Source organism: Hypomesus transpacificus, chromosome 6 (genome assembly GCF_021917145.1).
Source record: "Hypomesus transpacificus isolate Combined female chromosome 6, fHypTra1, whole genome shotgun sequence".
In the NCBI taxonomy this organism is placed as follows: Eukaryota; Metazoa; Chordata; class Actinopteri; order Osmeriformes; family Osmeridae; genus Hypomesus; species Hypomesus transpacificus.
Window position 1 is genome coordinate 5,275,622 of NC_061065.1, and position 24,906 is coordinate 5,300,527.

Genomic DNA, 24,906 nt, shown 5'->3' on the forward strand with positions numbered 1-24,906 from the left:
TCATAGCCCAGATATTATACTTCACGGTAACTGGCAGTCATTGGTCACAAGGCCGGTTCAGTCTCAATCCAATCAGAGGTAGCGGCAAAACTGAAGGCGGAGTCTTTTCCTTAATCTCAAACGGCGAGGGGGGTATTTGGCCCCCATCCTTCTCTTTGTTCCTTTCCGTCGCTCCTCATTTTGGGCACCATTCGCTAAAATGGTTGACATCAAATTTCTTCAGAACGATAGTTAATGGAGGTAACTCCAGTTCTATGAGTGGAGCGGAGCCCCATAGGGGAGCTCTGCTCCTAATGGTTTACCCGCTGCCTAGTGCAGCCAATGACTGAAGATCAAAATGTATCCGCACCTATCACTCACACAGGTGCCCTATATAAGGGGGTGACAGCCGTCACTCATCCTCCCAAAAGTATTAAATACAGCCGGGTTGAATAAGTCGAGCTGGGCCTGCAGCCCTATGGGGCTCCGCTCCACTCATAGAACTGGAGTTACCTCCATTAACTATCGTTCTATTTCGTGGAGCTCCGCCCCATAGGGGAGCTCTGCTCCTAATGGTTTAGGCGGAGCGAGCGAGGCCAGATATACCCCCAGTGAGACTAGATCTAAAAAGACTCATCATCTCACAAGACACCGAGGACAGACCTGCTGATGTAAATAATACATAGGGTCTGTCCTCCCGGTCAGACCCCTACTGTGACACAGAGAGCCGTCCAGGGTAAGAAAAACAGGGGAAGTTTACTTAGAAACTCATGTTGTTTCTCTCGCCTGCACAACAGCATAGCTGGAGGGGCAACAGAATACATACAGTAAAGACATCTCAACTGAGAACGTCTGCCTGTCCCACATTTGGCGATATAACCAATGAACAACTCGCATCTAGGGCCCACAAGAACCTAGCAAGTTGTCATCTCGCTACACCTGATCCACCAGCCATGCTGAGGACAGAATGCGCAAAAGATGAGGAGGAAACGTCCAACAGATAATATCGTACAAATGGTGAAGGCGACGACCAAGACGCCGCCTCACAAATCTCCTCCACTCCCACACCCCTGAGGATGGCGGCTGAGGCTGCCACTCCTCGGGTGGAATGAGCCCGAATGCCAGGTGGCACGGGACATCTCATAGACTCGTATGCGAGACCAATAGCCTCGCAGAGCCAGTGAGAAAGTCTCTGTTTGGAGAGTGGCAAGCCAGCTCTCGATCCACCGTAGCAGATCAGTAACTGGGGAGAAGATCTGATACTTGCTGTGCATTCCAGATAGCGCAACAGAGCGCGCACTGGGCACAGCCCATGTAAGCGTCTTTCCTCCTCTCCGCTGTGCGGAGGCGGGAAAAAGGCTCTCAGTTCGCAGCTCTGTGCCCTGAACGCTCGGCTAATCACCTTGGGGATAAAGGCCGGATTAGGACGCAACACTGCTCTCGTTCGATCACCCGAGATGATCAAACAATCCGCTCGCGTTGACAGAGCGCACAAGTCGCTCACTCGCTTAGCCGTAGTCAAAGCGAGGAGCAGACTGGTCTTGAGAGAAAGCAAACGTAATGACACGTTGTCTATGGGCTCGAAAGGTGGTCCGCACAGAGCGTCTAACACCAGAGATAAATCCCATATAGGTGTTGACGCTCTCGGAGGTGGCCTGAGCCTACACACCCCAGCCAGAAAACGCTTGACCAGCGGGTGGCTGAACAGTGTCGTCTTTGCGAACCCTTCGTGACATGCCGAAATGGCAGCCGCGTAAACACGCACAGTGCTCGCGGCTAAGCCCTCGTCAAACAACGATTGTAAGAAACACAAGAACATTTCGACCGGACATGAGACCGGGTCAAGGTTCCGTTTTCCACACCATTGTGCAAAGGCTTGCCAGCGCGACGCGTACCCTCTAGCAGTAGATTGTGCGCGCGCACCCAGAATGGTCTGAATGACAGCATCAGACAGACCCCTGCGCTCTAAGAGCTCCCTCTCAGTAGCCAGGCCATAAGTGGGCCTCCGATCACTGGAGGGCTCTTCACCAGGCCTCCGGCCTGAGAGAGCGCATCCATCTGGTGAGGTATGGGCCAAGGCCCGCCTACCATCATCCCCATCAGTTCCGGGAACCACGGGGCTCCGGGGCGATCGGGGGCTATCAGAATGACCGACAGCCCCTCCGACCTCACCCGAGCCAGCAAGGAAAGGATGGAGGCCAGAGGTGGAAATGCGTACAGTAGACCTCTCGGCCAGGAACGGTGCGCGAACGCATCGACTCCCAGCGGAGGTCTGTCCTGTGTGCGCAGCGAGAACCATAGAGGACACTGTGTGTTGGCTCGTGACGCAAACAGATCCACCTGTGCTCGGCCGAAGCGTGCCCAGATCAGAGAAACGATGGACGGTTTCAACCTCCACTCGTCCTCTCTCGGGCCGCCCCTTGACATCAGGTCCGCTCCTTCGTTGAGCAGACCTTGAATGTGCTGAGCTCTCAGGGAGCGCAGGTGCGTGAAAGCCCAAGTCCACACTTCCTCCGCTAAGCGATGAAGAGATGGAGAGCGCACCCCTCCCTGTCTGTTGATGTAAGCCACCGTCGCCCTGTTGTCGGATCTGACGAGAACGTCTTGATCCTTCAACACCAGCGCGAAATGGCACAGAGTCAGTCGAACCGCTTCGAGCTCCAGGAGGTTGATGTGACGCGTCTCTGACGGTTCCCATCTTCCTCCTATTGAGCCCGCCTGACATACTCCACCCCACCCGGTCAAGGACGCGTCCGTAAAGACCGGGTAGAGAGATGTCACTCTGCCCATGTCGACTCCGCGCGTCAAGACACGCGGGTCTCTCCAATGGCTCAGATCGGCTTTGACTGATCTCGGTATCACTAGCAGTCTGCGGCGGTGTCGCACCGGATCCAACCGCAGCTGAGCGAACCATCTCTGCAGCTTGCGCATGTATAACAGGCCCAATGGCACTACTACATGAGCCGCCGCCATCAACCCCAACAGGGACATCACCGACAGTGCGGTGACTGTGCGTGAGACCCGGAACGCACGGAGAGCTATCGAAATAGCCTCTCTCCGTGGTGCCGACAGTCTGGCTCTCATCCCAACAGTGTCCAAATGGATACCTAGGTAGGTAAACTGCTGAGCGGGCCATGGAGCGCTCTTCTCCCAGTTGACCGCGAACCCCAACTGGCTGAGCTGAGTCACCAGTGAGATCGCGTCCTGGATAGCTCTGTCCGGAGACTGAGCCAGAACTAACAGGTCGTCGAGGTACGCCAGAATGCGTATACCCCTCCGCCGTAACGGTTCTAGAGCTGCTTCCACGCACTTGGAGAAAGTTCGAGGAGCCAGCGCGTACCCAAACGGCAGGCGCGTGTACTCGTACTTCTTCCCCTCGAAGGCAAAACGCAGAAATCTCCTGTGCTTCAGTTTGATAGGCACATGGAAATACGCGTCCTTCAGATCTATGCTGATCCCAAAGTCGTTCCGCTGCACACAAGTCAGCAAACGCTTTATCGTCAGCATGCGAAAGGGCCGTTTGGCCACACTCTCGTTGAGCACCCTCAGATCTAAAATCGGTCTCATCTGCCCGTTTTTCTTGGGAACCAAAAAATAAGGGGAGTAGAGACCCGAGTTCTCTTGATCTCTGGGGACAGGGATCACCGTCCCTTTGGTCAGCAAGCTTGCTATCTCTTTCCGAAGTGCGAGCGCTTTCAGCGGACAGGACAAGCGTGTCTCCCTCACTCCTCTGAAAGGAGGAGGAGTGCGCATGAACTGGATGGTATAACCCTCTCTCAGTATCCTGTCTAGCCAGCCTGACAGTGAGCATGACTCTCGCCACTCTGCATAATGCAGAGAGAGCGGGCGTGCGTTCAGCTGCGGAGCCGCAGACAGGAAACGGCCGTACTCTCGTCTGACCCCAGCCGCCGCTGTGCACCGACTCGGCGACACAGCCCAAGGCGGGGTCAACTCGAAAGGGCTGGAGCAGCGTCTCAAGGCCAAAAGAGGCCTGAGTGCTGTCCTCATTATGATCCTCGAGAAGACTCACAGCGCGACCAGAGATCTGCGCGTAACGTTGCAGCGGTGGCTCATGTAACGTGATAACAGAGTCACACGCTGTGTTATGGCGCATGGGGGCGGCTAGCGGTCTGGCCACACGCTTGCTAGCTGGGCCAGACTCCGCTATGTACGTGCCCGATGGTTTGGCATCGCTAGTAGTTGGAAACTCGCGAACCGAAACCAACTCATTACTCCGCTCGACAACAGTACGAGTGCTCAGCTCAGTAACTGTCGAGATTGCAAGAGGCACTGGATGGAACACTTGTCTTTCTGGGAAAGAGTAAAGCGGAGGTCCAAGCCTCTTTATTTCATCCCTACAAACAGGGGTGGGAACCGAAGCCTCGGTCCCCGCCGCCAGTCACGCCCTCCTCTTTTTCCCACCTCCGCCACCACGCCAGCTGGGATTAGGCGGACGGCTGTAACCCGCTCTCTCGGGGGGAACAGCCAAAGGTGGAACAGGTGTCGCGGGAGGAGCAGCCTGCGTCGCAGTGGCCGCTCGTGCCACCGGACGGCGAGCTCGTTTCCTTCTACCTTGTGTGGCACCTGCAGGGATAGAGAAGGGAGCAGCGTTAGCCTTTTTCTGCAGGGGCATATGCCCCAGCAGGTGCTTCCTCTCCTCCTCCAGGCGCGAGAAGCGTTCGGACGCTGCAGCCACAGCCGGTCCGAACAGGCCCTCGCCCGTCACCGGGGCATTCAGCAGGGCAGACTTGTCCGCCTCTCTCATGGCCGTCAGGGACAGCCAGAGGTGGTGATGAACAACAAGGCTGTTGCCCATTGCTCTGCCTGCACAAATGGCCGCCCCCTGATTCAGGTGGAGCGCCGCGGACGCCATCCTGGCCACCCACGACGTCTCCTCCGGCGACAGGCCCTCAGGTTTCTCCGTCGAGAGCTTTGAGACCGCCGCCGTTAAAAGGGCGGCGTTGCCGGAGGCTGCCGCTGCCTGCGCACCCCAGACATAAGCTTTGTCTGCCAGAGAGGCAGTAAGCTTGTCACGGGAGGACGGCAGGTTTGCCTTCTTAGTCGTCATCCACGCGCTGGCCCCTGGAACCAGGTATGCCGCGAGGGACGGTTCCAAGGGCGGGGGGCCGGTCTTAACCGCCTCTCCCAGCCCGGTCACCCTCGTGAAAGGGAGCAGCGCTTTGACTGGCGCGTTAGCCATCAAAGGCGCTTCCCAGGAGCCCTGCACGTAATCAGCCAGCTTTGGCATAGTGGGGCACAGGGGTTTTGACGTCTTCATGCGTTTTGCATGGGGGCCAACCTCCCACGGGTCCTCTTCCTCCACAGGAGGAGAGGCCGGCAGCGGAACGCCCATGATCTCCGCTGCTTTCTTAATGATTGCAGGGAAATCCGCCCTTCGAGACAGTGCAGAAGTGACAGTAGGGCCGGGAGCCGGCTCCTCGTCATCCTCCGAAATTGAACTCAGCGCCCGCCCTTCCACATCAGGAAAGGACAGGGGGGCTGTGCGCAACACGTTCTTCAGGATAACCTCCACAGGAGGGTCCCTACTAGACGGTTGCGCCTCATTTGCCGCCTCGAGGTGGTCCTCAAACTCCGAACTCTCCTCGTCGGAGATCAGGGCCGAGACCACATCTTCAAGGGGCTCTTCCACCTGGAAAAAATCAAAGCGCAGCCGCCTCTCCGAAACGGAGAGCTTTTTTGGGAGGATGAGTGACGGCTGTCACCCCCTTATATAGGGCACCTGTGTGAGTGATAGGTGCGGATACATTTTGATCTTCAGTCATTGGCTGCACTAGGCAGCGGGTAAACCATTAGGAGCAGAGCTCCCCTATGGGGCGGAGCTCCACGAAATAGAACCTGTAGGCTAGTCTTTTCCACAGATCACATCCTTAGGATGTAAGCTTTCAGAAAAAACATGGTTTAGGTGGTTGAATCAGTTTCCCTAAATAGCAAAGCCCCAAAAAGTATCAGCCATATACTCCATTTACCAATACCAAATTTATAATGCATAGGCAGCATACTAATATGGAGAGAAGGACGTGTCTCTTGTCTCATTAGATAACATCCTGAGGGTATGGTTTTAATGGTTTGACAGTTTTGACTTCATGTTACAGACTAACATGTAGCAAGGAAATTCTGCATATTTCCAAAATCACAAGTTGAGCAACCCTGTTTAATTTGGAAGACAATTCTAGCAACTAGCATGTTAGCTAAGGTTAACTCCAGATTATCTCACGGTTGTTATCGCAATAAAAAAAACACCAGCAATTTATTTTGTCATCATCATCACTGGGGGACAGCTTGAGATGTTGGCTCAGGACCGAGATGCTTGGAGAACTCTTGTTTGCGGCCTAAGCCCCAGAAGGGGTAGTAGGCGATGATTAATTTATTTTTTAGCTACTAAAAAAAAAACATCCTTGTCATCTCTTTCTGCCTGAAACAGACGCCTAGGTCTGAACACGGCCAAAAACATTACATATTTTAGACCCAGATTAAGAAATCAACAAATGCTGTTCCACTTGTAATGGCTAAATAATAACTACTCACTAATCGAACGGTCGAGGTTAGTAAGTTGTTTATTGTATAGCATTTTTAGCTCTTTTCATTATGTAAATGAAAATAAATGGTAGGCTAATTGTAGCTAGCTCTCAAATCTTCTCACAGTGTGTTCAGGTGTTGCCTAGCACACCCAATTACTTTTGATGGAAAGCGGACAACGCGGTTCTGCTAAAATGGCTTTAATTCCAACACAAATTGTTGGCAACGACAGTACGAGCGCTCCCCACCCCTGCACTAATATTTTGATCGCAAATGTGTTTTGTTTTTTTTAAGTGAGGGGGACGTGACCTAGCCTGGCTCTGCCCTCCTACGTACTTCCGCTCAATTTGGATTTTGCTTCTGTACTAGGTCTGGGAGCTAGGCTCTGATGTCGGTTTCCAGAAACACATTTTTTGTAGGTCCAATCAGCGAACAGAGGGAGTGGCTGAGAACGATGACGTTAATGTCGTGCACTTGTTTGAGTAGTTCAATAATGGCGGCGGAGAAAGATGCGAGCAAACTATTCTACGGTTGTGGCAACGCTGCCGAATATAGGTTAAAGCCGGAGCAAGAACATTCCTTGCTGAGTTTTGTTGGTGGCCATGATGTTGTGGCCCTCCTCCCCACGGGGTTCGGGAAACGTTTGATTTTCCAGCTATGGCAGCTAGCTCCGTTACAGTAGTGGTGAAGGAGTTGGCTAAGTCGAACGCTTGCGATTAGTTAAGGCAAATCTGAGTGGCTCTGGGCGGATCCAATAGTTTTAAACTTCAACAGAGGACCCGCCTTCAAGGAAGTTAACGTTTGTCAATCGAGAGATCCCAGACCCTCTGTACAAATGAAATGTAAGAGGGTCTGGTTAGGACCAAGCCAGACGTGACCCCCCCAAGGTACATTATGGCGACGCCCATGCATGCAGATACATTTTGATCTTCATTCATTTGCTGATTAATATATAATATAATATATAAAATATAAAGTCTATGTTTGCTCTCTGAGCTGAGCTGCCCTGTGGAGCGGAGCACTACGCAATGGAACTCAGAAACTTTGTTTATTTTAAGTCGCTACCATGAAAAGCGGTCTATGAGCGGGGGAAGATTTCCCCCACAATGTAACAAATACTTGTGGCCTGTTTGACCGGAGGGATGCCCATGTCAACGACAGAGTATGATAATCCCATTTACTCAAAGCAATAGTTATGCTTCAGCCAAACACCTAGTATTTGTGGAGGGAAATTAACAAATGCAAATGCGCTTTAACGGAAAGAGCTGGTGGCTCTTAAAAGAGCCTTTTGTTTTTGCATGTGTAACTGAGCAATGCAACTGCCACGTAGAAGTCGTATTCAAGAAATTACTTCTTCTTGGGTGTAGCCTTCTTGGCCTTGGGCTTGGCCGCCTTTGGCTTGGCTGCCTTGACTGTCTTCTTCGGGCTCTTGGCTGCTACCTTCTTGGGCGTCACAGGCTTCTTGGCCTTTTTGGGGCTCTTGGTAGTCTTCTTTGCTGCCACGGGCTTCTTTACCTTCTTGGGAGACTTCTTGGCAGGTGCCGTTTTTTTCGCCACAGCCTTCTTGGGCTTCTTGGCCGCAGCGGGCTTCTTAGCGACAACCTTCTTGGGCTTCGGAGTGACGGCCTTCTTGACAGGCTTCTTTGCCTTGGTCTCGGCGGCCTTGTTGATCTTAAAAGACCCTGAGGCGCCGGTTCCCTTGGTCTGGACCAAGGTCCCCTTCGTAACCAGACTCCTGACGGCGATCTTGACGCGGGAGTTGTTCTTCTCTACATCGTAGCCCCCCGCTGAAAGAGCCTTCTTGAGCGCTGCCAGGGACACGCCGCTGCGTTCCTTGGAGGCGGACACAGCCGTAACAATCAGCTCACTGACGCTGGGTCCCGCTTTCTTGGGCTTAGCTGCTGCCTTCTTCTTGGGTGCCTTGGCCGGAGCGGGAGCTGCAGGGGCGACTTCTGCCATGTCTGTCGTTTGAACCGATTGCTCGAGTAAACTCCACTGATTTCTGTGCTCGGGAGTGGTGTTCGGCTCCGGGCTGGGGGCTGGCCTTAAAGGCGGTATGAGAACTGTGTAGACTCAATTAGTCAGCTCGACCGCAGTCTGCAATCGACAAGCTGTGCCTCTTGTGTTTTCTCCTCGTGTATAACGGTGTACAAATCGAAGCTGGAATAGACAAACTGTCCAAAAGCATCGGTGGCTAGAAAGTAAACTTCTTAATGCTCATAATAAACTTGTTTTAGTAGTGGAAGCCTCCTGTTTTTAGTTGCAACTGTCCCAACACGCCAGCGTTGAACTCCGAGAATGGGCTTTGCCCACGGGTTTACCGATGGCATTTTCCCTCTAAAGTGTTTAAAAGTGTATTCTATTCCGACCAGTACACGTTGCACAGTGGGCCAAGATGTCAGGCAATATACTTTGCAGTTTTGGGCTAGCCAATTCGGGTGCCAAAGGTTTTTAATGTGCGTCTTCTGAGTCGCGTAAAACACAGGTCTCTAGTCCCGAGCCATCGGTGGATTCTGTCTCCCTTCCCCAAATGATTTGACCTATATTTTCACTCTCCGAGAAAGGCTAAATCACCAAATACAGCCCTTTTACCCAATTAATTTCTTTGAAAACATTACTTATGGTGTGTACTCACAGCCACCAATAGCGACGCATGTAACGCAGGATATAATCCATAGCCTACAGCATTATGTTTATCAGTTGTGGTGTCATTCTCAAGGCAGGCGCCAACTGCAGCGACCTGGACCCGAGACACAAACATCGCCCTGTGGTCTTAGCATTTCACCTCATGAAATGGCAAGGAGTAGAGAGTGTGTAGAAATGTGAATACGTGATGTCAAGTTAAGACTATGGTTATCTGTCACGGACATAGCACGACACAGTGTCAAAAGACCATGCCTAATCTTTGAAGTTCACGATGACCGTTCAAACCAAAAACATTCTGAATGCAGAGACGAGTTTCAATACTTACTTTCTGAATGAAGAAAACACCATATTTCACTGCTTTTTAATAATTAGACGGAGAATTAAATACACGAATGTGCGTGACAATATGTGTGAAATGGAACCCTGAACAAATCAAGGTAGCCTACTCCTACTCGAAATATGTATGTGGAACGTAAGTTATTTTTTTAAGATCAAAATTCACATTTGGTCATTTGCAATTGAAACAAGAACATGGATCATGACGATTTGAGTATTTCAACGTGCAAAATTGTCTGTTTCAGTGCATAAATCAAAGACAAACTGAAATGTGTCTTTGTAATGTGTAACCCCAAGTGCCAGTTAAAAACGGGTAGGCCTAGTTCGTTACACTCACTCTCAAGTGTCTTAAAACGATATCCATACGCACCTTCAAAGCCCCCAAGAGCCTTTATGACTTTTAAAGAATACAAAGATCAGTTGTCTGCTGAAGCCGATGTAGGTTAAGCACTGCCTCGACATAAAAAAAGTGTGTATTTTGTAACGGGTTTATTATGCATATCTCTAGAAACTACATGTGTCCACATAATGTAAATCACTATGTAGATTAAATACATAATAATAATAACAACAACAAAAATAATAATACAAATAAAGGCTGCATTTTCCACCGTTTTTATTTACAACGTGGCAACCCCCCCCCCCCCCCCACACACACACACACACACACACACACAATAATATGTTGTAACATGGTGCAGATTCCCCGCAAGCCTCTGTCTCCAATATAGTTGATTATATGAATACCTATATATATATTATAGGCCTATAATATGTATTATTACATGTTTGTATTACTACAATTACTTTATAATATACGTTTTAAATATCACTCCCCACGTTTAAATGTGACAATAAACCTTTTTGGTAAATTCGCCCAAAGAGGGCAACATCTTTCCTTATCCTGTCTGTCTGTCTCTGTGTCTGTAACGTCTCAGCCTCCTGCATCATCTTCCAACATCTTCTTCTATCCCAGGCTCAAACTCATCCTTATCTCTCTCATCATCTAGTAGCAAGTAGGTTGTATTTATGACCAGGGTTAGGGTTATTTATGTTATATGTTTCTGTTATCTCTAAGATTTTAAGATTTCCACAGTGATGCCATGAATGCCATAAAAAATGTCTCAAGAATGCAACGTTTGTTTCCATGAGTATGGTCAACACTATAATTTTATAATAATGCACTACCACTACATTTAATCTAATTTGATTTGCGTGAGGTTTAATTATTGTTCTTGTTTATGAGTTTTCATAGGTGTTTTTTTCTTCATCCTATTAGATTCACACCTGTGCTACCTACACTTCCTGACTGTCAAGATGACCCTACAGCCCAAGTTGGACTACTGCAACTCGCTGCTCGCCGGTCTCCCATCATGCGCAACCCGCCCTCTTCAGAGAATTCAGAACGCAGCGGCCCGTCTGGTCTACAATCTACCCAGACGCTCCCACGTTACACCGCTCCTCATCTCCCTCCAATGGCTACCCATAACGGCCCGCATCAGATTCAAGACCCTGGTACTGACCTTCCGAGCAGTGAACGGGACTGCGCCCGACTACTTCAAGTCTCTCCTGCAGCCTTACACCCCCACCCGCCACCTACGGTCTTCTTCAGACAACCGCCTGGTGGTCCCACCTCTCAAGACCGCCCGGTCCCAGCACAAGCTCTTCTCCCGCCTGGCACCCCAGTGGTGGAATCAACTCCCCACCTCCATCAGAGACACGGACTGTCTCTCCACCTTCAAGAGAAGGCTCAAGACGCACTTGTTCCGGGAGTACAATGGTAGCCTACTTAGGAAGGGTTTGCTGAACCCAACACTAGTTTCCTCAAGGTTCACAATGACTCTTGCTTAGACTGTTGCTCTTGTTGGTTAGTGGTAGCTGATTTAAACTGTTGTATTCTTTTTTAGTTAATCCTATTTTTATTGCTTTCCTACAGGTACACCTGCACTTAGAGATTAATGTTGTGTAATTTTAACTTGTTTAACTACATGCTCTTGTGGTTTCTTCCCTTTAGCACTATTTTTTGGTTGTTCACAATATGTACTTGTTTTTGACTACCCGCAATGCTGTGGGGCTATCTTGTTGTTATTATCAGTGACCTATGCACTTTGTGAAGCTCTCTCTTGGAAGTCGCTTTGGATAAAAGCGTCTGCTAAATGAATACATGTAAATGTAAATGTATTGTCACTCTAGGGCGATGTTCAGTTGTTCTATCCTCCAAGTTTGGCTGTCTTTTCACGCAAAAATGATCCCGTGGTCCACTACAGTGGACCTATACAAAATAAAAGAACATTTTCAAAAGTCTAAATTGTAAGATGTTTAAAGACTAAATAAACAGGAAATTACACCCCCCAAAAATAAATGTAAGGGAAAACCCCACTTTTACTGGGCTCCCAGGGGGTTATGACCGATCGCTGTATGACTATTGCGATCCCTTTCATTACCTTTGGAAAATGGCTTTGAGAATGTTGGCTACACAAATAGTGTCAGCATACAGAAGGCCATGTTGGGAGATAGTCCCTTTCATTGCAAATCCTCAGAGACTATAAAAATGGCGCTTGCAGTGTTCCTTCACGTCCGTACCGTCGAGAGATAAAGCCGGTGTGTCTGTGTTCAATTCATTACAACCACCAAACCACCGCATTTGACGTCATGTCAGGAAGAGGCAAAGGAGGTAAAGGACTCGGCAAGGGAGGCGCTAAGCGTCACCGTAAAGTGTTGAGAGATAACATCCAGGGCATAACCAAGCCTGCAATCCGTCGCCTTGCTCGTCGTGGCGGCGTGAAACGTATCTCAGGCTTGATCTACGAAGAGACTCGTGGTGTTTTGAAGGTATTCCTTGAGAATGTTATCCGTGATGCTGTTACGTACACCGAGCATGCTAAGAGAAAGACCGTGACTGCCATGGACGTCGTCTACGCTCTCAAGCGCCAGGGACGTACTCTGTATGGTTTCGGCGGTTAATCTACAATTTTGACCTGTTTCGACACTTGACCCAAAGGTTCTTTTAAGAGCCACCCACACCCTCTGTAAAGACTCTTCCATATTCAATTCAGGGTTGAATACGATACATTTTTTCCCTCGGTTTTAATCAATACATGTCGTCTGTGGTTAATGGTGGGTCAGGTTGAAATTACGTTATAAATCAGGAATGAGTTATCAAGATGTGAGCTAGTAGAGTTCCCGAGCACAATACATTGACTAGGCCACCGAGCACAGTGTGTACAGCGCTAGGATTGTGGTCGGACACGTTTAGTGAGGCTTGATTTCGTTTGTAAGGATGGCATTTGCGACATTGAGCAGCAGTTAAACGAGGCTCCTATTCCGAGTGAAGTGGCAAATGATAGTAATTGGAACAATGCAGTTTTTACAGTAGAATTTAGTGTAGCTAGTAAATGTGTATAATTTAACTACACGTTCGACATATAAATACCCTATCTGACCTTTGAAAGGAAACACACGTTGGTTGAAACCGATCCGTAACAAAACATGAGACAGTGGCAAACGTTTGATGGTTAACAAAATGGATACTTTTGGGTGGCAAGCGCATGTCGTCCGCAAGGATGCACGCATGCGCTGGAGGGATGCCAACAAAATCCACCGGGAAAAGAGAAGTAGAGGAGGCAAATAATCAGGCGCACGCGCGTTTCACTGCGTCAACGCCTCGTAGTACCGGGAGGTGTGCGTCAATTTTTGCATCCCACCCCCCATATATACGGGGAAGCGACAGCATTGCAACTCATTCGTTCCTGAACAGAAACGAGACGTCAACATGCCTGAGCCAGCGAAGTCAGCGCCCAAGAAGGGCTCCAAGAAAGCCGTCTCCAAGACTGCTGCGAAGGGAGGTAAGAAGCGCAGGAAGTCAAGGAAAGAGAGCTATGCCATCTACGTGTACAAAGTACTGAAACAGGTCCACCCCGATACCGGTATATCGTCCAAGGCCATGGGAATCATGAATTCCTTTGTTAACGACATTTTCGAGCGTATCGCCGGAGAGTCTTCCCGCTTGGCCCACTACAACAAGCGTTCAACTATCACCTCCAGGGAGATCCAGACCGCCGTCCGCCTGCTGCTTCCCGGTGAGCTGGCTAAGCACGCCGTGTCCGAAGGTACCAAGGCTGTGACGAAGTACACCAGCTCTAAGTAAACGGGTGCTATATGACACCACTGTACCCCAAAGGCTCTTTTAAGAGCCACCCACACAACTTTAAAATGCCAATTTCCATTTGCGCCTTTCAAGGGTATGACAGACCAGAAGCAACTTGCTATGGTATCTGCGAACAGATATTAGTTTCCTAGCTCTTGGTCAGTACAAATGCATTGCCAAATAATCTTTTCACCATTACATTTACATTTATTCATTTAGCATTTGTCCAAAGCGACTTCCAAGAGAGAGCTTCACAAAGTGCATAGGTCACTGATAATAACAACAAGATAGCCCCACAGCATTGCGGGTAGTCAAAAACAAGAAGTACATATTGTGAACAACCAAAAAATAGTGCTAAAGGGAAGAAACCATAAGAGCATGTAGTTAAACAAGTTAAAATTACACAACATTAATCTCTAAGTGCAGGTGTACCTGTAGGAAAGCAATACAAATAGGATCAACTAAAAAAGAAGAATACAACAGTTTAAATCAGCTACCACTAACCAACAAGAGCAACAGTCTAAGCAAGAGTCATTGTGAACCTTGAGGAAACTAGCGTTGGATTCAGCAAACCATTCCTAAGTACCATTGTACTCCCGGAACAAGTGCGTCTTGAGCCTTCTCTTGAAGGTGGAGAGACAGTCCGTGTCTCTGATGGAGGTGGGGAGTTGATTCCACCACTGGGGTGCCAGGCAGGAGAAGAGCTTGTGCTGGGACCGGGCGGTCTTGAGAGGTGGGACCACCAGGCGGTTGTCTGAAGAAGACCGTAGGTGGCGGGTGGGGGTGTAAGGCTGCAGGAGAGACTTGATGTAGTCGGGCGCAGTTCCGTTCACTGCTCGGAAGGTCAGTACCAGGGTCTTGAATCTGATGCGGGCCGTTATGGGTAGCCAGTGGAGGGAGATGAGGAGCGGGGTAACGTGGGAGCGTCTGGGTAGATTGTAGACCAGACGGGCCGCTGCGTTCTGAATCCTCTGAAGAGGGCGGGTTGCGCATGATGGGAGACCGGCGAGCAGCGAGTTACAGTAGTCCAACTTGGAGAGGACAAGTGCTTGGACAAGCAGCTGGGTGGAGTGCTCAGACAGGTATCTCCTGATCTTCCGGATGTTGTAGAGGGTGAATCTACACGACCGGGAGACCGCAGCAATGTGGGCGCGTTTCACTGCGTCAACGCCTCGTAGTACCGGGAGGTGTGCGTCAATTTTTGCATCCCACCCCCCATATATACGGGGAAGCGACAGCATTGCAACTCATTCGTTCCTGAACAGAAACGAGACGTCAACATGCCTGAGCCAGCGAAGTCAGCGCCCAAGAAGGGCTCCAAGAAAGCCGTCTCCAAGACTGCTGCGAAGGGAGGTAAGAAGCGCAGGAAGTCAAGGAAAGAGAGCTATGCCATCTACGTGTACAAAGTACTGAAACAGGTCCACCCCGATACCGGTATATCGTCCAAGGCCATGGGAATCATGAATTCCTTTGTTAACGACATTTTCGAGCGTATCGCCGGAGAGTCTTCCCGCTTGGCCCACTACAACAAGCGTTCAACTATCACCTCCAGGGAGATCCAGACCGCCGTCCGCCTGCTGCTTCCCGGTGAGCTGGCTAAGCACGCCGTGTCCGAAGGTACCAAGGCTGTGACGAAGTACACCAGCTCTAAGTAAACGGGTGCTATATGACACCACTGTACCCCAAAGGCTCTTTTAAGAGCCACCCACACAACTTTAAAATGCCAATTTCCATTTGCGCCTTTCAAGGGTATGACAGACCAGAAGCAACTTGCTATGGTATCTGCGAACAGATATTAGTTTCCTAGCTCTTGGTCAGTACAAATGCATTGCCAAATAATCTTTTCACCATTACATTTACATTTATTCATTTAGCAGACGCTTTTGTCCAAAGCGACTTCCAAGAGAGAGCTTCACAAAGTGCATAGGTCACTGATAATAACAACAAGATAGCCCCACAGCATTGCGGGTAGTCAAAAACAAGAAGTACATATTGTGAACAACCAAAAAATAGTGCTAAAGGGAAGAAACCATAAGAGCATGTAGTTAAACAAGTTAAAATTACACAACATTAATCTCTAAGTGCAGGTGTACCTGTAGGAAAGCAATACAAATAGGATCAACTAAAAAAGAAGAATACAACAGTTTAAATCAGCTACCACTAACCAACAAGAGCAACAGTCTAAGCAAGAGTCATTGTGAACCTTGAGGAAACTAGCGTTGGATTCAGCAAACCATTCCTAAGTACCATTGTACTCCCGGAACAAGTGCGTCTTGAGCCTTCTCTTGAAGGTGGAGAGACAGTCCATGTCTCTGATGGAGGTGGGGAGTTGATTCCACCACTGGGGTGCCAGGCAGGAGAAGAGCTTGTGCTGGGACCGGGCGGTCTTGAGAGGTGGGACCACCAGGCGGTTGTCTGAAGAAGACCGTAGGTGGCGGGTGGGGGTGTAAGGCTGCAGGAGAGACTTGATGTAGTCGGGCGCAGTTCCGTTCACTGCTCGGAAGGTCAGTACCAGGGTCTTGAATCTGATGCGGGCCGTTATGGGTAGCCAGTGGAGGGAGATGAGGAGCGGGGTAACGTGGGAGCGTCTGGGTAGATTGTAGACCAGACGGGCCGCTGCGTTCTGAATCCTCTGAAGAGGGCGGGTTGCGCATGATGGGAGACCGGCGAGCAGCGAGTTGCAGTAGTCCAACTTGGAGAGGACAAGTGCTTGGACAAGCAGCTGGGTGGAGTGCTCAGACAGGTATCTCCTGATCTTCCGGATGTTGTAGAGGGTGAATCTACACGACCGGGAGACCGCAGCAATGTGGGCCGTGAGGGAGAGCTCGTCGTCCATGGTCACCCCAAGGTTCCTGGCAGAGGATGAGGGGGTCACCGTCGCAGATCCCAGGGTGATTGAGAAGTCATGGGAGATGGAGGGTTTGGCCGGGATGATGAGAAGTTCTGTTTTGGCAAGGTTCAGCTGGAGATGGTGCTCAGTCATCCAGGCGGAGATGTCTGCGAGGCAGGCCTCAATCCTGGCTGAGATCCCCGGATCGGTCGGAGGGAATTACATTGTGGTCTGTTCTGTGGTCCATTACATTATTTCTGATTTGGAATCTAAATCCCACTTATGGAAGCAGCCCATCAGCACTGCAGGAGCATCCCGTTGAAAACAACGACAGTTAATGGAGGTAACTCCAATTCTGAGTGGAGCGGAGCCCCATAAGAGAGCTTCGCTCCTTATGGTTTACCCGCTGCCTAGTGCATCTAATGAGTGAAGATCAAAATGAATACACACCTGTCCCTCACACAGGTGCCCTATATGAGGTGGGTGGGGGGACAGCCGTCACTCATCTTCCCAAAAGTATTAAATACAGCCGGGTTGAATAAGTCGAGCTGGGCCTGCAGCCCTATGGGGCTCCGCTCCACTCATAGAACTGGAGTTACCTCCATTAACTATCGTTCTATTTCGTGGTGCACCACGAGCGAGGCCAGATATACCCCCAGTGAGACTAGATCTAAAAGACACAATCTCACATGGCACCGAGGACAGACCTGCTGATGTAAATAATACATAGGGTCTGTCCTCCCGGTCAGGCCGCTACTGTGACACAGAGAGCTGTCCAGGGTGAAAACAGGAGAGTTCACTTAAAACTCATGTTGTTCCTCTCGCCTGCACAACAGCTAAGCTGAAGGGGCAACAGAACACATACGGTATAAACATCTCAACTGAGCATATCTGACTGTCCCACACTTGGCGATATAATCAACAAACAACTCGCATTTAGGGCCCACAAGAAGCCGGTGAGTTTTCATCTCGCTACACCTGATCCACCAGCCATGCTGAGGACAGAATGCGCAAAAGATGAGGAGGAAACGTCCAACAGATAATATTGCACAAAAGGTGAAGGCGACGACCAAGACGCTGCTTCACAAATCTCCTCCACTCCTACACCCCTGAGGATGGCGGCTGAGGCGGCTATAACTTTCTTAAATTAAAGGAAGACAACACCGAAGTCCTACTATGTGGCCCCAAATCCAAAAGAGAGATGCTTACTAAGAACCTAGGAGGTTTAACCCCCTGGCTTAAACCAGAGGTGACAAGTCTCGGTGTAGGCTAATCCTGGACTCAGATTTGAAGTTCAACTCTCACATTAATAAAGTGACCAAGACTGCTTTCTTTCACCTGAGGAATATAGCAAAGGTATGACCATTCATAAACCAAAATGATGCAGAGAAGTTATTTCATGCTTTTATATCCAGCCGGCTGGACTACTGTAACGCACTTTTCGCTGGTCTTCCCAAGAAAACCACTAAAAGACTACAGCTCATTAAAAATTCTGCAGCTAGATTATTAACCAAAACTAAAAGGAGAGAACACATACACATACACTGGCTGACATACACTGGCTCCCTGTTACCTTCAGAATTGACTTTAAGGTCCTATTCCTCACATACACAGCTCTTCACGGACAAGGACCTAGCTACATTGCTAACTCTCTGATAAACTACACTCCAGCTAGAACACTGCAATCATCAAATGCAGGCCTATTAGAGGTCACCGGAAGCAGTCATAAGAAGATTGGTGACGCCCCAAAACTATGGAACAAATTAGGGAGGCAAATACGCTAGACATTTTTAAAAGACAGCTTAAAACCTACCTTTTTACCAGAGCATTTAACATTTTTTTTTCATCTCAGAAGGGTTTTACAACTTTTAGTAGTTATATTATTATTTTTATAGATTTGCTTTGTATTCCCGCAAAGATTGTGTTCGACTTGCACTATTGCTTATATGTTACATTTGATCTATTTTGTTGAGTCATTGTATTTTGTTATTTTGTAGTTTTTATCATTGTTATTATAATTTTACTTATTTATTTTTTAAATTGGGATACCACAAAGACTGTGCGAGAGTGCATGTTTTTTGTTATGTTTCACTTGTATTATTGTTTTTGTTGATTTTATGTTAAGCACCTTAAGCTGCAATTCCTGTATGAAATGTGCTATATAAATATATAAAAAAGTCTTACTTACTTACTCCTCGGGTGGAATGAGCCCGAATACCAGGTGGCACGGGGCATCTTATAGACTTGTACGTGAGCCCAATAGCCTCGCAGAGCCAGTGAGAAAGTCTCTGTTTTGTGAGTGGTAAGACAGCCCTGGATCCGCCGTAGTAGATCAGTGACTGGGGAGAAGATCTGATGTTTGCTTTGCACTCCAGATTGCGCGAGAGAGAGCGCACCGGGCACAGCCTGTGTAAGCATCTCAAAAAGCTCTCAGTTCGCAGCTCTCTGCCTTGAACGCTCGGCTATTCACCTTGGGGATAAAAGCCGGATTAGGGCGCAACACTGCTCTTGTTTGATCACCTGAGATGATCAAAAAAGCGCACAAGTCACTCGCTTAGCCGTAGTCAAAGACTCGTTTTGAGAGAAAGCAGACGTAATGACACATTGTCTATGGGCTCGAAAGGTGGCCAACACAGAGCGTCTAACACCAGAGATACATCCCATGTAGGTGCTGACGCTCTCGGAGGTGGCCTGAGCCTACACACCGCAGCCAGAAAACGCTTGACCAGCAGGTGGCTGAACAGTGTCGTTTTGGCGAACCCCTTGTGACACGCCGAAATGGCAGCTGCGTAAACACGCACAGTGCTCGCGGCTAAGCCCTCGTCAAACAAAAATTGTAAGAAACACAAGAACATTTCGACCGGACATTTCGACCGGGTCAAGGTTCCGTTTTCCACACCATTGTGCAAAGGCTTGCCAGCGCGACGCGTACCCTCTAGCAGTAGATTGTGCGCGCGCACCCAGAATGGTCTGAATGACAGCATCAGACAGACCCCTGCGCTCTAAGAGCTCCCTCTCAGTAGCCAGGCCATAAGTGGGCCTCCGATCACTGGAGGGCTCTTCACCAGGCCTCCGGCCTGAGAGAGCGCATCCATCTGGTGAGGTATGGGCCAAGGCCCGCCTACCAGCATCCCCATCAGTTCCGGGAACCACGGGGCTCCGGGGCGATCGGGGGCTATCAGAATGACCGACAGCCCCTCCGACCTCACCCGAGCCAGCAAGGGAAGGATGGAGGCCAGAGGTGGAAATGCGTACAGTAGACCTCTCGGCCAGGAACGGTGCGCGAACGCATCGACTCCCAGCGGAGGTCTGTCCTGTGTGCGCAGCGAGAACCATAGAGGACACTGTGTGTTGGCTCGTGACGCAAACAGATCCACCTGTGCTCGGCCGAAGCGAGCCCAGATCAGAGAAACGATGGACGGTTTCAACCTCCACTCGTCCTCTCTCGGGCCGCCCCTTGACATCAGGTCCGCTCCTTCGTTGAGCAGACCTTGAATGTGCTGAGCTCTCAGGGAGCGCAGGTGCGTGAAAGCCCAAGTCCACACTTCCTCCGCTAAGCGATGAAGAGATGGAGAGCGCACCCCTCCCTGTCTGTTGATGTAAGCCACCGTCGCCCTGTTGTCGGATCTGACGAGAACGTCTTGATCCTTCAACACCAGCGCGAAATGGCACAGAGTCAGCCGAACCGCTTCGAGCTCCAGGAGGTTGATGTGACGCGTCTCTGACGGTTCCCATCTTCCTCCTATTGAGCCCGCCTGACATACTCCACCCCACCCGGTCAAGGACGCGTCCGTAAAGACCGGGTAGAGAGATGTCACTCTGCCCATGTCGACTCCGCGCGTCAAGACACGCGGGTCTCTCCAATGGTTCAGATCGGCTTTGACTGATCTCGGTATCACTAGCAGTCTGCGGCGGTGTCGCACCGGATCCAACCGCAGCTGAGCGAACCATCTCTGCAGCTTGCGCATGTATAACAGGCCCAATGGCACTACTACATGAGCCGCCGCCATCAACCCCAACAGGGACATCACCGACAGTGCGGTGACTGTGCGTGAGACCCGGAACGCACGGAGAGCTATCGAAATAGCCTCTCTCCGTGGTGCCGACAGTCTGGCTCTCATCCCAACAGTGTCCAAATGGATACCTAGGTAGGTAAACTGCTGAGCGGGCCATGGAGCGCTCTTCTCCCAGTTGACCGCGAACCCCAACTGGCTGAGCTGAGTCACCAGTGAGATCGCGTCCTGGATAGCTCTGTCCGGAGACTGAGCCAGAACTAACAGGTCGTCGAGGTACGCCAGAATGCGTATACCCCTCCGCCGTAACGGTTCTAGAGCTGCTTCCACGCACTTGGAGAAAGTTCGAGGAGCCAGCGCGTACCCAAACGGCAGGCGCGTGTACTCGTACTTCTTCCCCTCGAAGGCAAAACGCAGAAATCTCCTGTGCTTCAGTTTGATAGGCACATGGAAATACGCGTCCTTCAGATCTATGCTGATCCCAAAGTCGTTCCGCTGCACACAAGTCAGCAAACGCTTTATCGTCAGCATGCGAAAGGGCCGTTTGGCCACACTCTCGTTGAGCACCCTCAGATCTAAAATCGGTCTCATCTGCCCGTTTTTCTTGGGAACCAAAAAATAAGGGGAGTAGAGACCCGAGTTCTCTTGATCTCTGGGGACAGGGATCACCGTCCCTTTGGTCAGCAAGCTCGCTATCTCTTTCCGAAGTGCGAGCGCTTTCAGCGGACAGGACAAGCGTGTCTCCCTCACTCCTCTGAAAGGAGGAGGAGTGCGCATGAACTGGATGGTATAACCCTCTCTCAGTATCCTGTCTAGCCAGCCTGACAGTGAGCATGACTCTCGCCACTCTGCATAATGCAGAGAGAGCGGGCGTGCGTTCAGCTGCGGAGCCGCAGACAGGAAACGGCCGTACTCTCGTCTGACCCCAGCCGCCGCTGTGCACCGACTCGGCGACACAGCCCAAGGCGGGGTCAACTCGAAAGGGCTGGAGCAGCGTCTCAAGGCCAAAAGAGGCCTGAGTGCTGTCCTCATTATGATCCTTGAGAAGACTCACAGCGTGACCAGAGGTCTGCGCGTAACGTTGCAGCGGTGGCTCATGTAACGTGATAACAGAGTCACACGCTGTGTTATGGCGCATGGGGGCGGCTAGCGGTCTGGCCACACGCTTGCTAGCTGGGCCAGACTCCGCTATGTACGTGCCCGATGGTTTGGCATCGCTAGTAGTTGGAAACTCACGAACCGAAACCAACTCATTACTCCGCTCGACAACAGTACGAGTGCTCAGCTCAGTAACTGTCGAGATTGCAAGAGGCACTGGATGGAACACTTGTCTTTCTGGGAAAGAGTAAAGCGGAGGTCCAAGCCTCTTTATTTCATCCCTACAAACAGGGGTGGGAACCGAAGCCTCGGTCCCCGCCGCCAGTCACGCCCTCCTCTTTTTCCCACCTCCGCCACCACGCCAGCTGGGATTAGGCGGACGGCTGTAACCCGCTCTCTCGGGGGGAACAGCCAAAGGTGGAACAGGTGTCGCGGGAGGAGCAGCCTGCGTCGCAGTGGCCGCTCGTGCCACCGGACGGCGAGCTCGTTTCCTTCTACCTTGTGTGGCACCTGCAGGGATAGAGAAGGGAGCAGCGTTAGCCTTTTTCTGCAGGGGCATATGCCCCAGCAGGTGCTTCCTCTCCTCCTCCAGGCGCGAGAAGCGTTCGGACGCTGCAGCCACAGCCGGTCCGAACAGGCCCTCGCCCGTCACCGGGGCATTCAGCAGGGCAGACTTGTCCGCCTCTCTCATGGCCGTCAGGGACAGCCAGAGGTGGCGATGAACAACAAGGCTGTTGCCCATTGCTCTGCCTGCACAAATGGCCGCCCCCTGATTCAGGTGGAGCGCCGCGGACGCCATCCTGGCCACCCACGACGTCTCCTCCGGCGACAGGCCCTCAGGTTTCTCCGTCGAGAGCTTTGAGACCGCCGCCGTTAAAAGGGCGGCGTTGCGGAGGCTGCCGCTGCCTGCGCACCCCAGACATAAGCTTTGTCTGCCAGAGAGGCAGTAAGCTTGTCACGGGAGGCAGCAGGTTTGCCTTCTTAGTCGTCATCCACGCGCTGGCCCCTGGAACCAGGTATGCCGCGAGGGACGGTTCCAAGGGCGGGGGGCCGGTCTTAACCGCCTCTCCCAGCCCGGTCACCCTCGTGAAAGGGAGCAGCGCTTTGACTGGCGCGTTAGCCATCAAAGGCGCTTCCCAGGAGCCCTGCACGTAATCAGCCAGCTTTGGCATGGTGGGGCACAGGGGTTTTGAAGTCTTCATGCGTTTTGCATGGGGGCCAACCTCCCACGGGTCCTCTTCCTCCACAGGAGGAGAGGCCGGCAGCGGAACGCCCATGATCTCCGCTGCTTTCTTAATGATTGCAGGGAAATCCGCCCTTCGAGACAGTGCAGAAGTGACAGTAGGGCCGGGAGCCGGCTCCTCGTCATCCTCCGAAATTGAACTCAGCGCCCGCCCTTCCACATTAGGAAAGGACAGGGGGGCTGTGCGCAACACGTTCTTCAGGATAACCTCCACAGGAGGGTCCCTACTAGACGGTTGCGCCTCATTTGCCGCCTCGAGGTGGTCCTCAAACTCCGAACTCTCCTCGTCGGAGATCAGGGCCGAGACCACATCTTCAAGGGGCTCTTCCACCTGGAAAAAATCAAAGCGCAGCCGCCTCTCCGAAACGGAGAGGCAAGCGCATGATTCGCAGTCAGGGGAATCCACCAACCCGTCCCTGGCATGCCGGGGTCCCATGCACACGAAACAGAATTCGTGGCGGTCCCCCTCAGCCTCCAGGTAACGGCACCTGCACTTGGCTCTTAAAAGAGCCTTGCGCGGGAGCGGTGGCATGGAAAAGCTCATTTTTCTTTTCTTCGCGATACTCTTCTATCTTCAAGCCAGTGAATTCAAGCAACCCGTGCTGAATTTTTTGGGAGGATGAGTGACGGCTGTCACCCCCTTATATAGGGCACCTGTGTGAGTGATAGGTGCGGGTACATTTTGATCTTCAGTCATTGGCTGCACTAGGCAGCGGGTAAACCATTAGGAGCAGAGCTCGCCTATGGGGCGGAGCTCCACGAAATAGAACATTACATATTTTAGACCCAGATTAAGAAATCAACAAATGCTGTTCCACTTGTAATGGCTAAATAATAACTACTCACTAACCGAACGGTCGAGGTTAGTAAGTTGTTTATTGTATAGCATTTTTAGCTCTTTTCATTATGTAAATGAAAATAAATGGTAGGCTAATTGTAGCTAGCTCTCAAATCTTCTCACAGTGTGTTCAGGTGTTGCCTAGCACACCCAATTACTTTTGATGGAAAGCGGACAACGCGGTTCTGCTAAAATGGCTTTAATTCCAACACAAATTGTTGGCAACGACAGTACGAGCGCTCCCCACCCCTGCACTAATATTTTGATCGCAAATGTGTTTTGTTTTTTTTTAAGTGAGGGGGACGTGACCTAGCCTGGCTCTGCCCTCCTACGTACTTCCGCTCAATTTGGATTTTGCTTCTGTACTAGGTCTGGGAGCTAGGCTCTGATGTCGGTTTCCAGAAACACATTTTTTGTAGGTCCAATCAGCGAACAGAGGGAGTGGCTGAGAACGATGACGTTAATGTCGTGCACTTGTTTGAGTAGTTCAGTAATGGCGGCGGAGAAAGATGCGAGCAAACTATTCTACGGTTGTGGCAACGCTGCCGAATATAGGTTAAAGCCGGAGCAAGAACATTCCTTGCTGAGTTTTGTTGGTGGCCATGATGTTGTGGCCCTCCTCCCCACGGGGTTCGGGAAACGTTTGATTTTCCAGCTATGGCAGCTAGCTCCGTTACAGTAGTGGTGAAGGAGTTGGCTAAGTCGAACGCTTGCGATTAGTTAAGGCAAATCTGAGTGGCTCTGGGCGGATCCAATAGTTTTAAACTTCAACAGAGGACCCGCCTTCAAGGAAGTTAACGTTTGTCAATCGAGAGATCCCAGACCCTCTGTACAAATGAAATGTAAGAGGGTCTGGTTAGGACCAAGCTAGACGTGACCCCCCAAGGTACATTATGGCGACGCCCATGCATGCAGATACATTTTGATCTTCATTCATTTGCTGATTAATATATAATATAATATATAAAATATAAAGTCTATGTTTGCTCTCTGAGCTGAGCTGCCCTGTGGAGCGGAGCACTACGCAATGGAACTCAGAAACTTTGTTTATTTTAAGTCGCTACCATGAAAAGCGGTCTATGAGCGGGGGAAGATTTCCCCCACAATGTAACAAATACTTGTGGCCTGTTTGACCGGAGGGATGCCCATGTCAACGACAGAGTATGATAATCCCATTTACTCAAAGCAATAGTTATGCTTCAGCCAAACACCTAGTATTTGTGGAGGGAAATTAACAAA

The 24,906-nt window shown here is 50.5% G+C and overlaps 5 protein-coding genes across 5 annotated transcripts; 3 read left to right on the forward strand and 2 right to left on the reverse strand.

The window, feature by feature from the left end:
- Positions 1–1,944: 1,944 nt before the first annotated feature.
- Positions 1,945–7,666, reverse strand: LOC124469024. Its single transcript, XM_047022106.1, has 4 exons — positions 7,622–7,666; positions 4,552–5,629; positions 3,869–4,248; positions 1,945–3,651 (listed from the first exon to the last, which is right to left on the reverse strand). The coding sequence occupies exons 1-4, from the start codon at positions 7,664–7,666 to the stop codon at positions 1,945–1,947; spliced, it is 3,210 nt and encodes a 1,069-aa protein (XP_046878062.1).
- LOC124468613 (histone H1-like) lies at positions 7,590–8,523 on the reverse strand. Its single transcript, XM_047021447.1, has one exon. The coding sequence runs from the start codon at positions 8,473–8,475 to the stop codon at positions 7,864–7,866; it is 612 nt and encodes a 203-aa protein (XP_046877403.1). The 5' UTR covers positions 8,476–8,523; the 3' UTR covers positions 7,590–7,863.
- A 3,351-nt stretch (positions 8,524–11,874) lies between these two features.
- Positions 11,875–13,010, forward strand: LOC124468625 (histone H4). Its single transcript, XM_047021461.1, has one exon. The coding sequence runs from the start codon at positions 12,151–12,153 to the stop codon at positions 12,460–12,462; it is 312 nt and encodes a 103-aa protein (XP_046877417.1). The 5' UTR covers positions 11,875–12,150; the 3' UTR covers positions 12,463–13,010.
- A 52-nt stretch (positions 13,011–13,062) lies between these two features.
- LOC124468619 (histone H2B) lies at positions 13,063–13,807 on the forward strand. The gene has a single exon (XM_047021454.1). It carries the CDS (start codon positions 13,271–13,273, stop codon positions 13,643–13,645), a length of 375 nt encoding a protein of 124 aa, XP_046877410.1. The 5' UTR covers positions 13,063–13,270; the 3' UTR covers positions 13,646–13,807.
- Positions 13,808–14,825: 1,018 nt separating this feature from the next.
- Positions 14,826–15,471, forward strand: LOC124468622 (histone H2B). The gene has a single exon (XM_047021457.1). The coding sequence runs from the start codon at positions 14,926–14,928 to the stop codon at positions 15,298–15,300; it is 375 nt and encodes a 124-aa protein (XP_046877413.1). The 5' UTR covers positions 14,826–14,925; the 3' UTR covers positions 15,301–15,471.
- Positions 15,472–24,906: the final 9,435 nt, after the last annotated feature.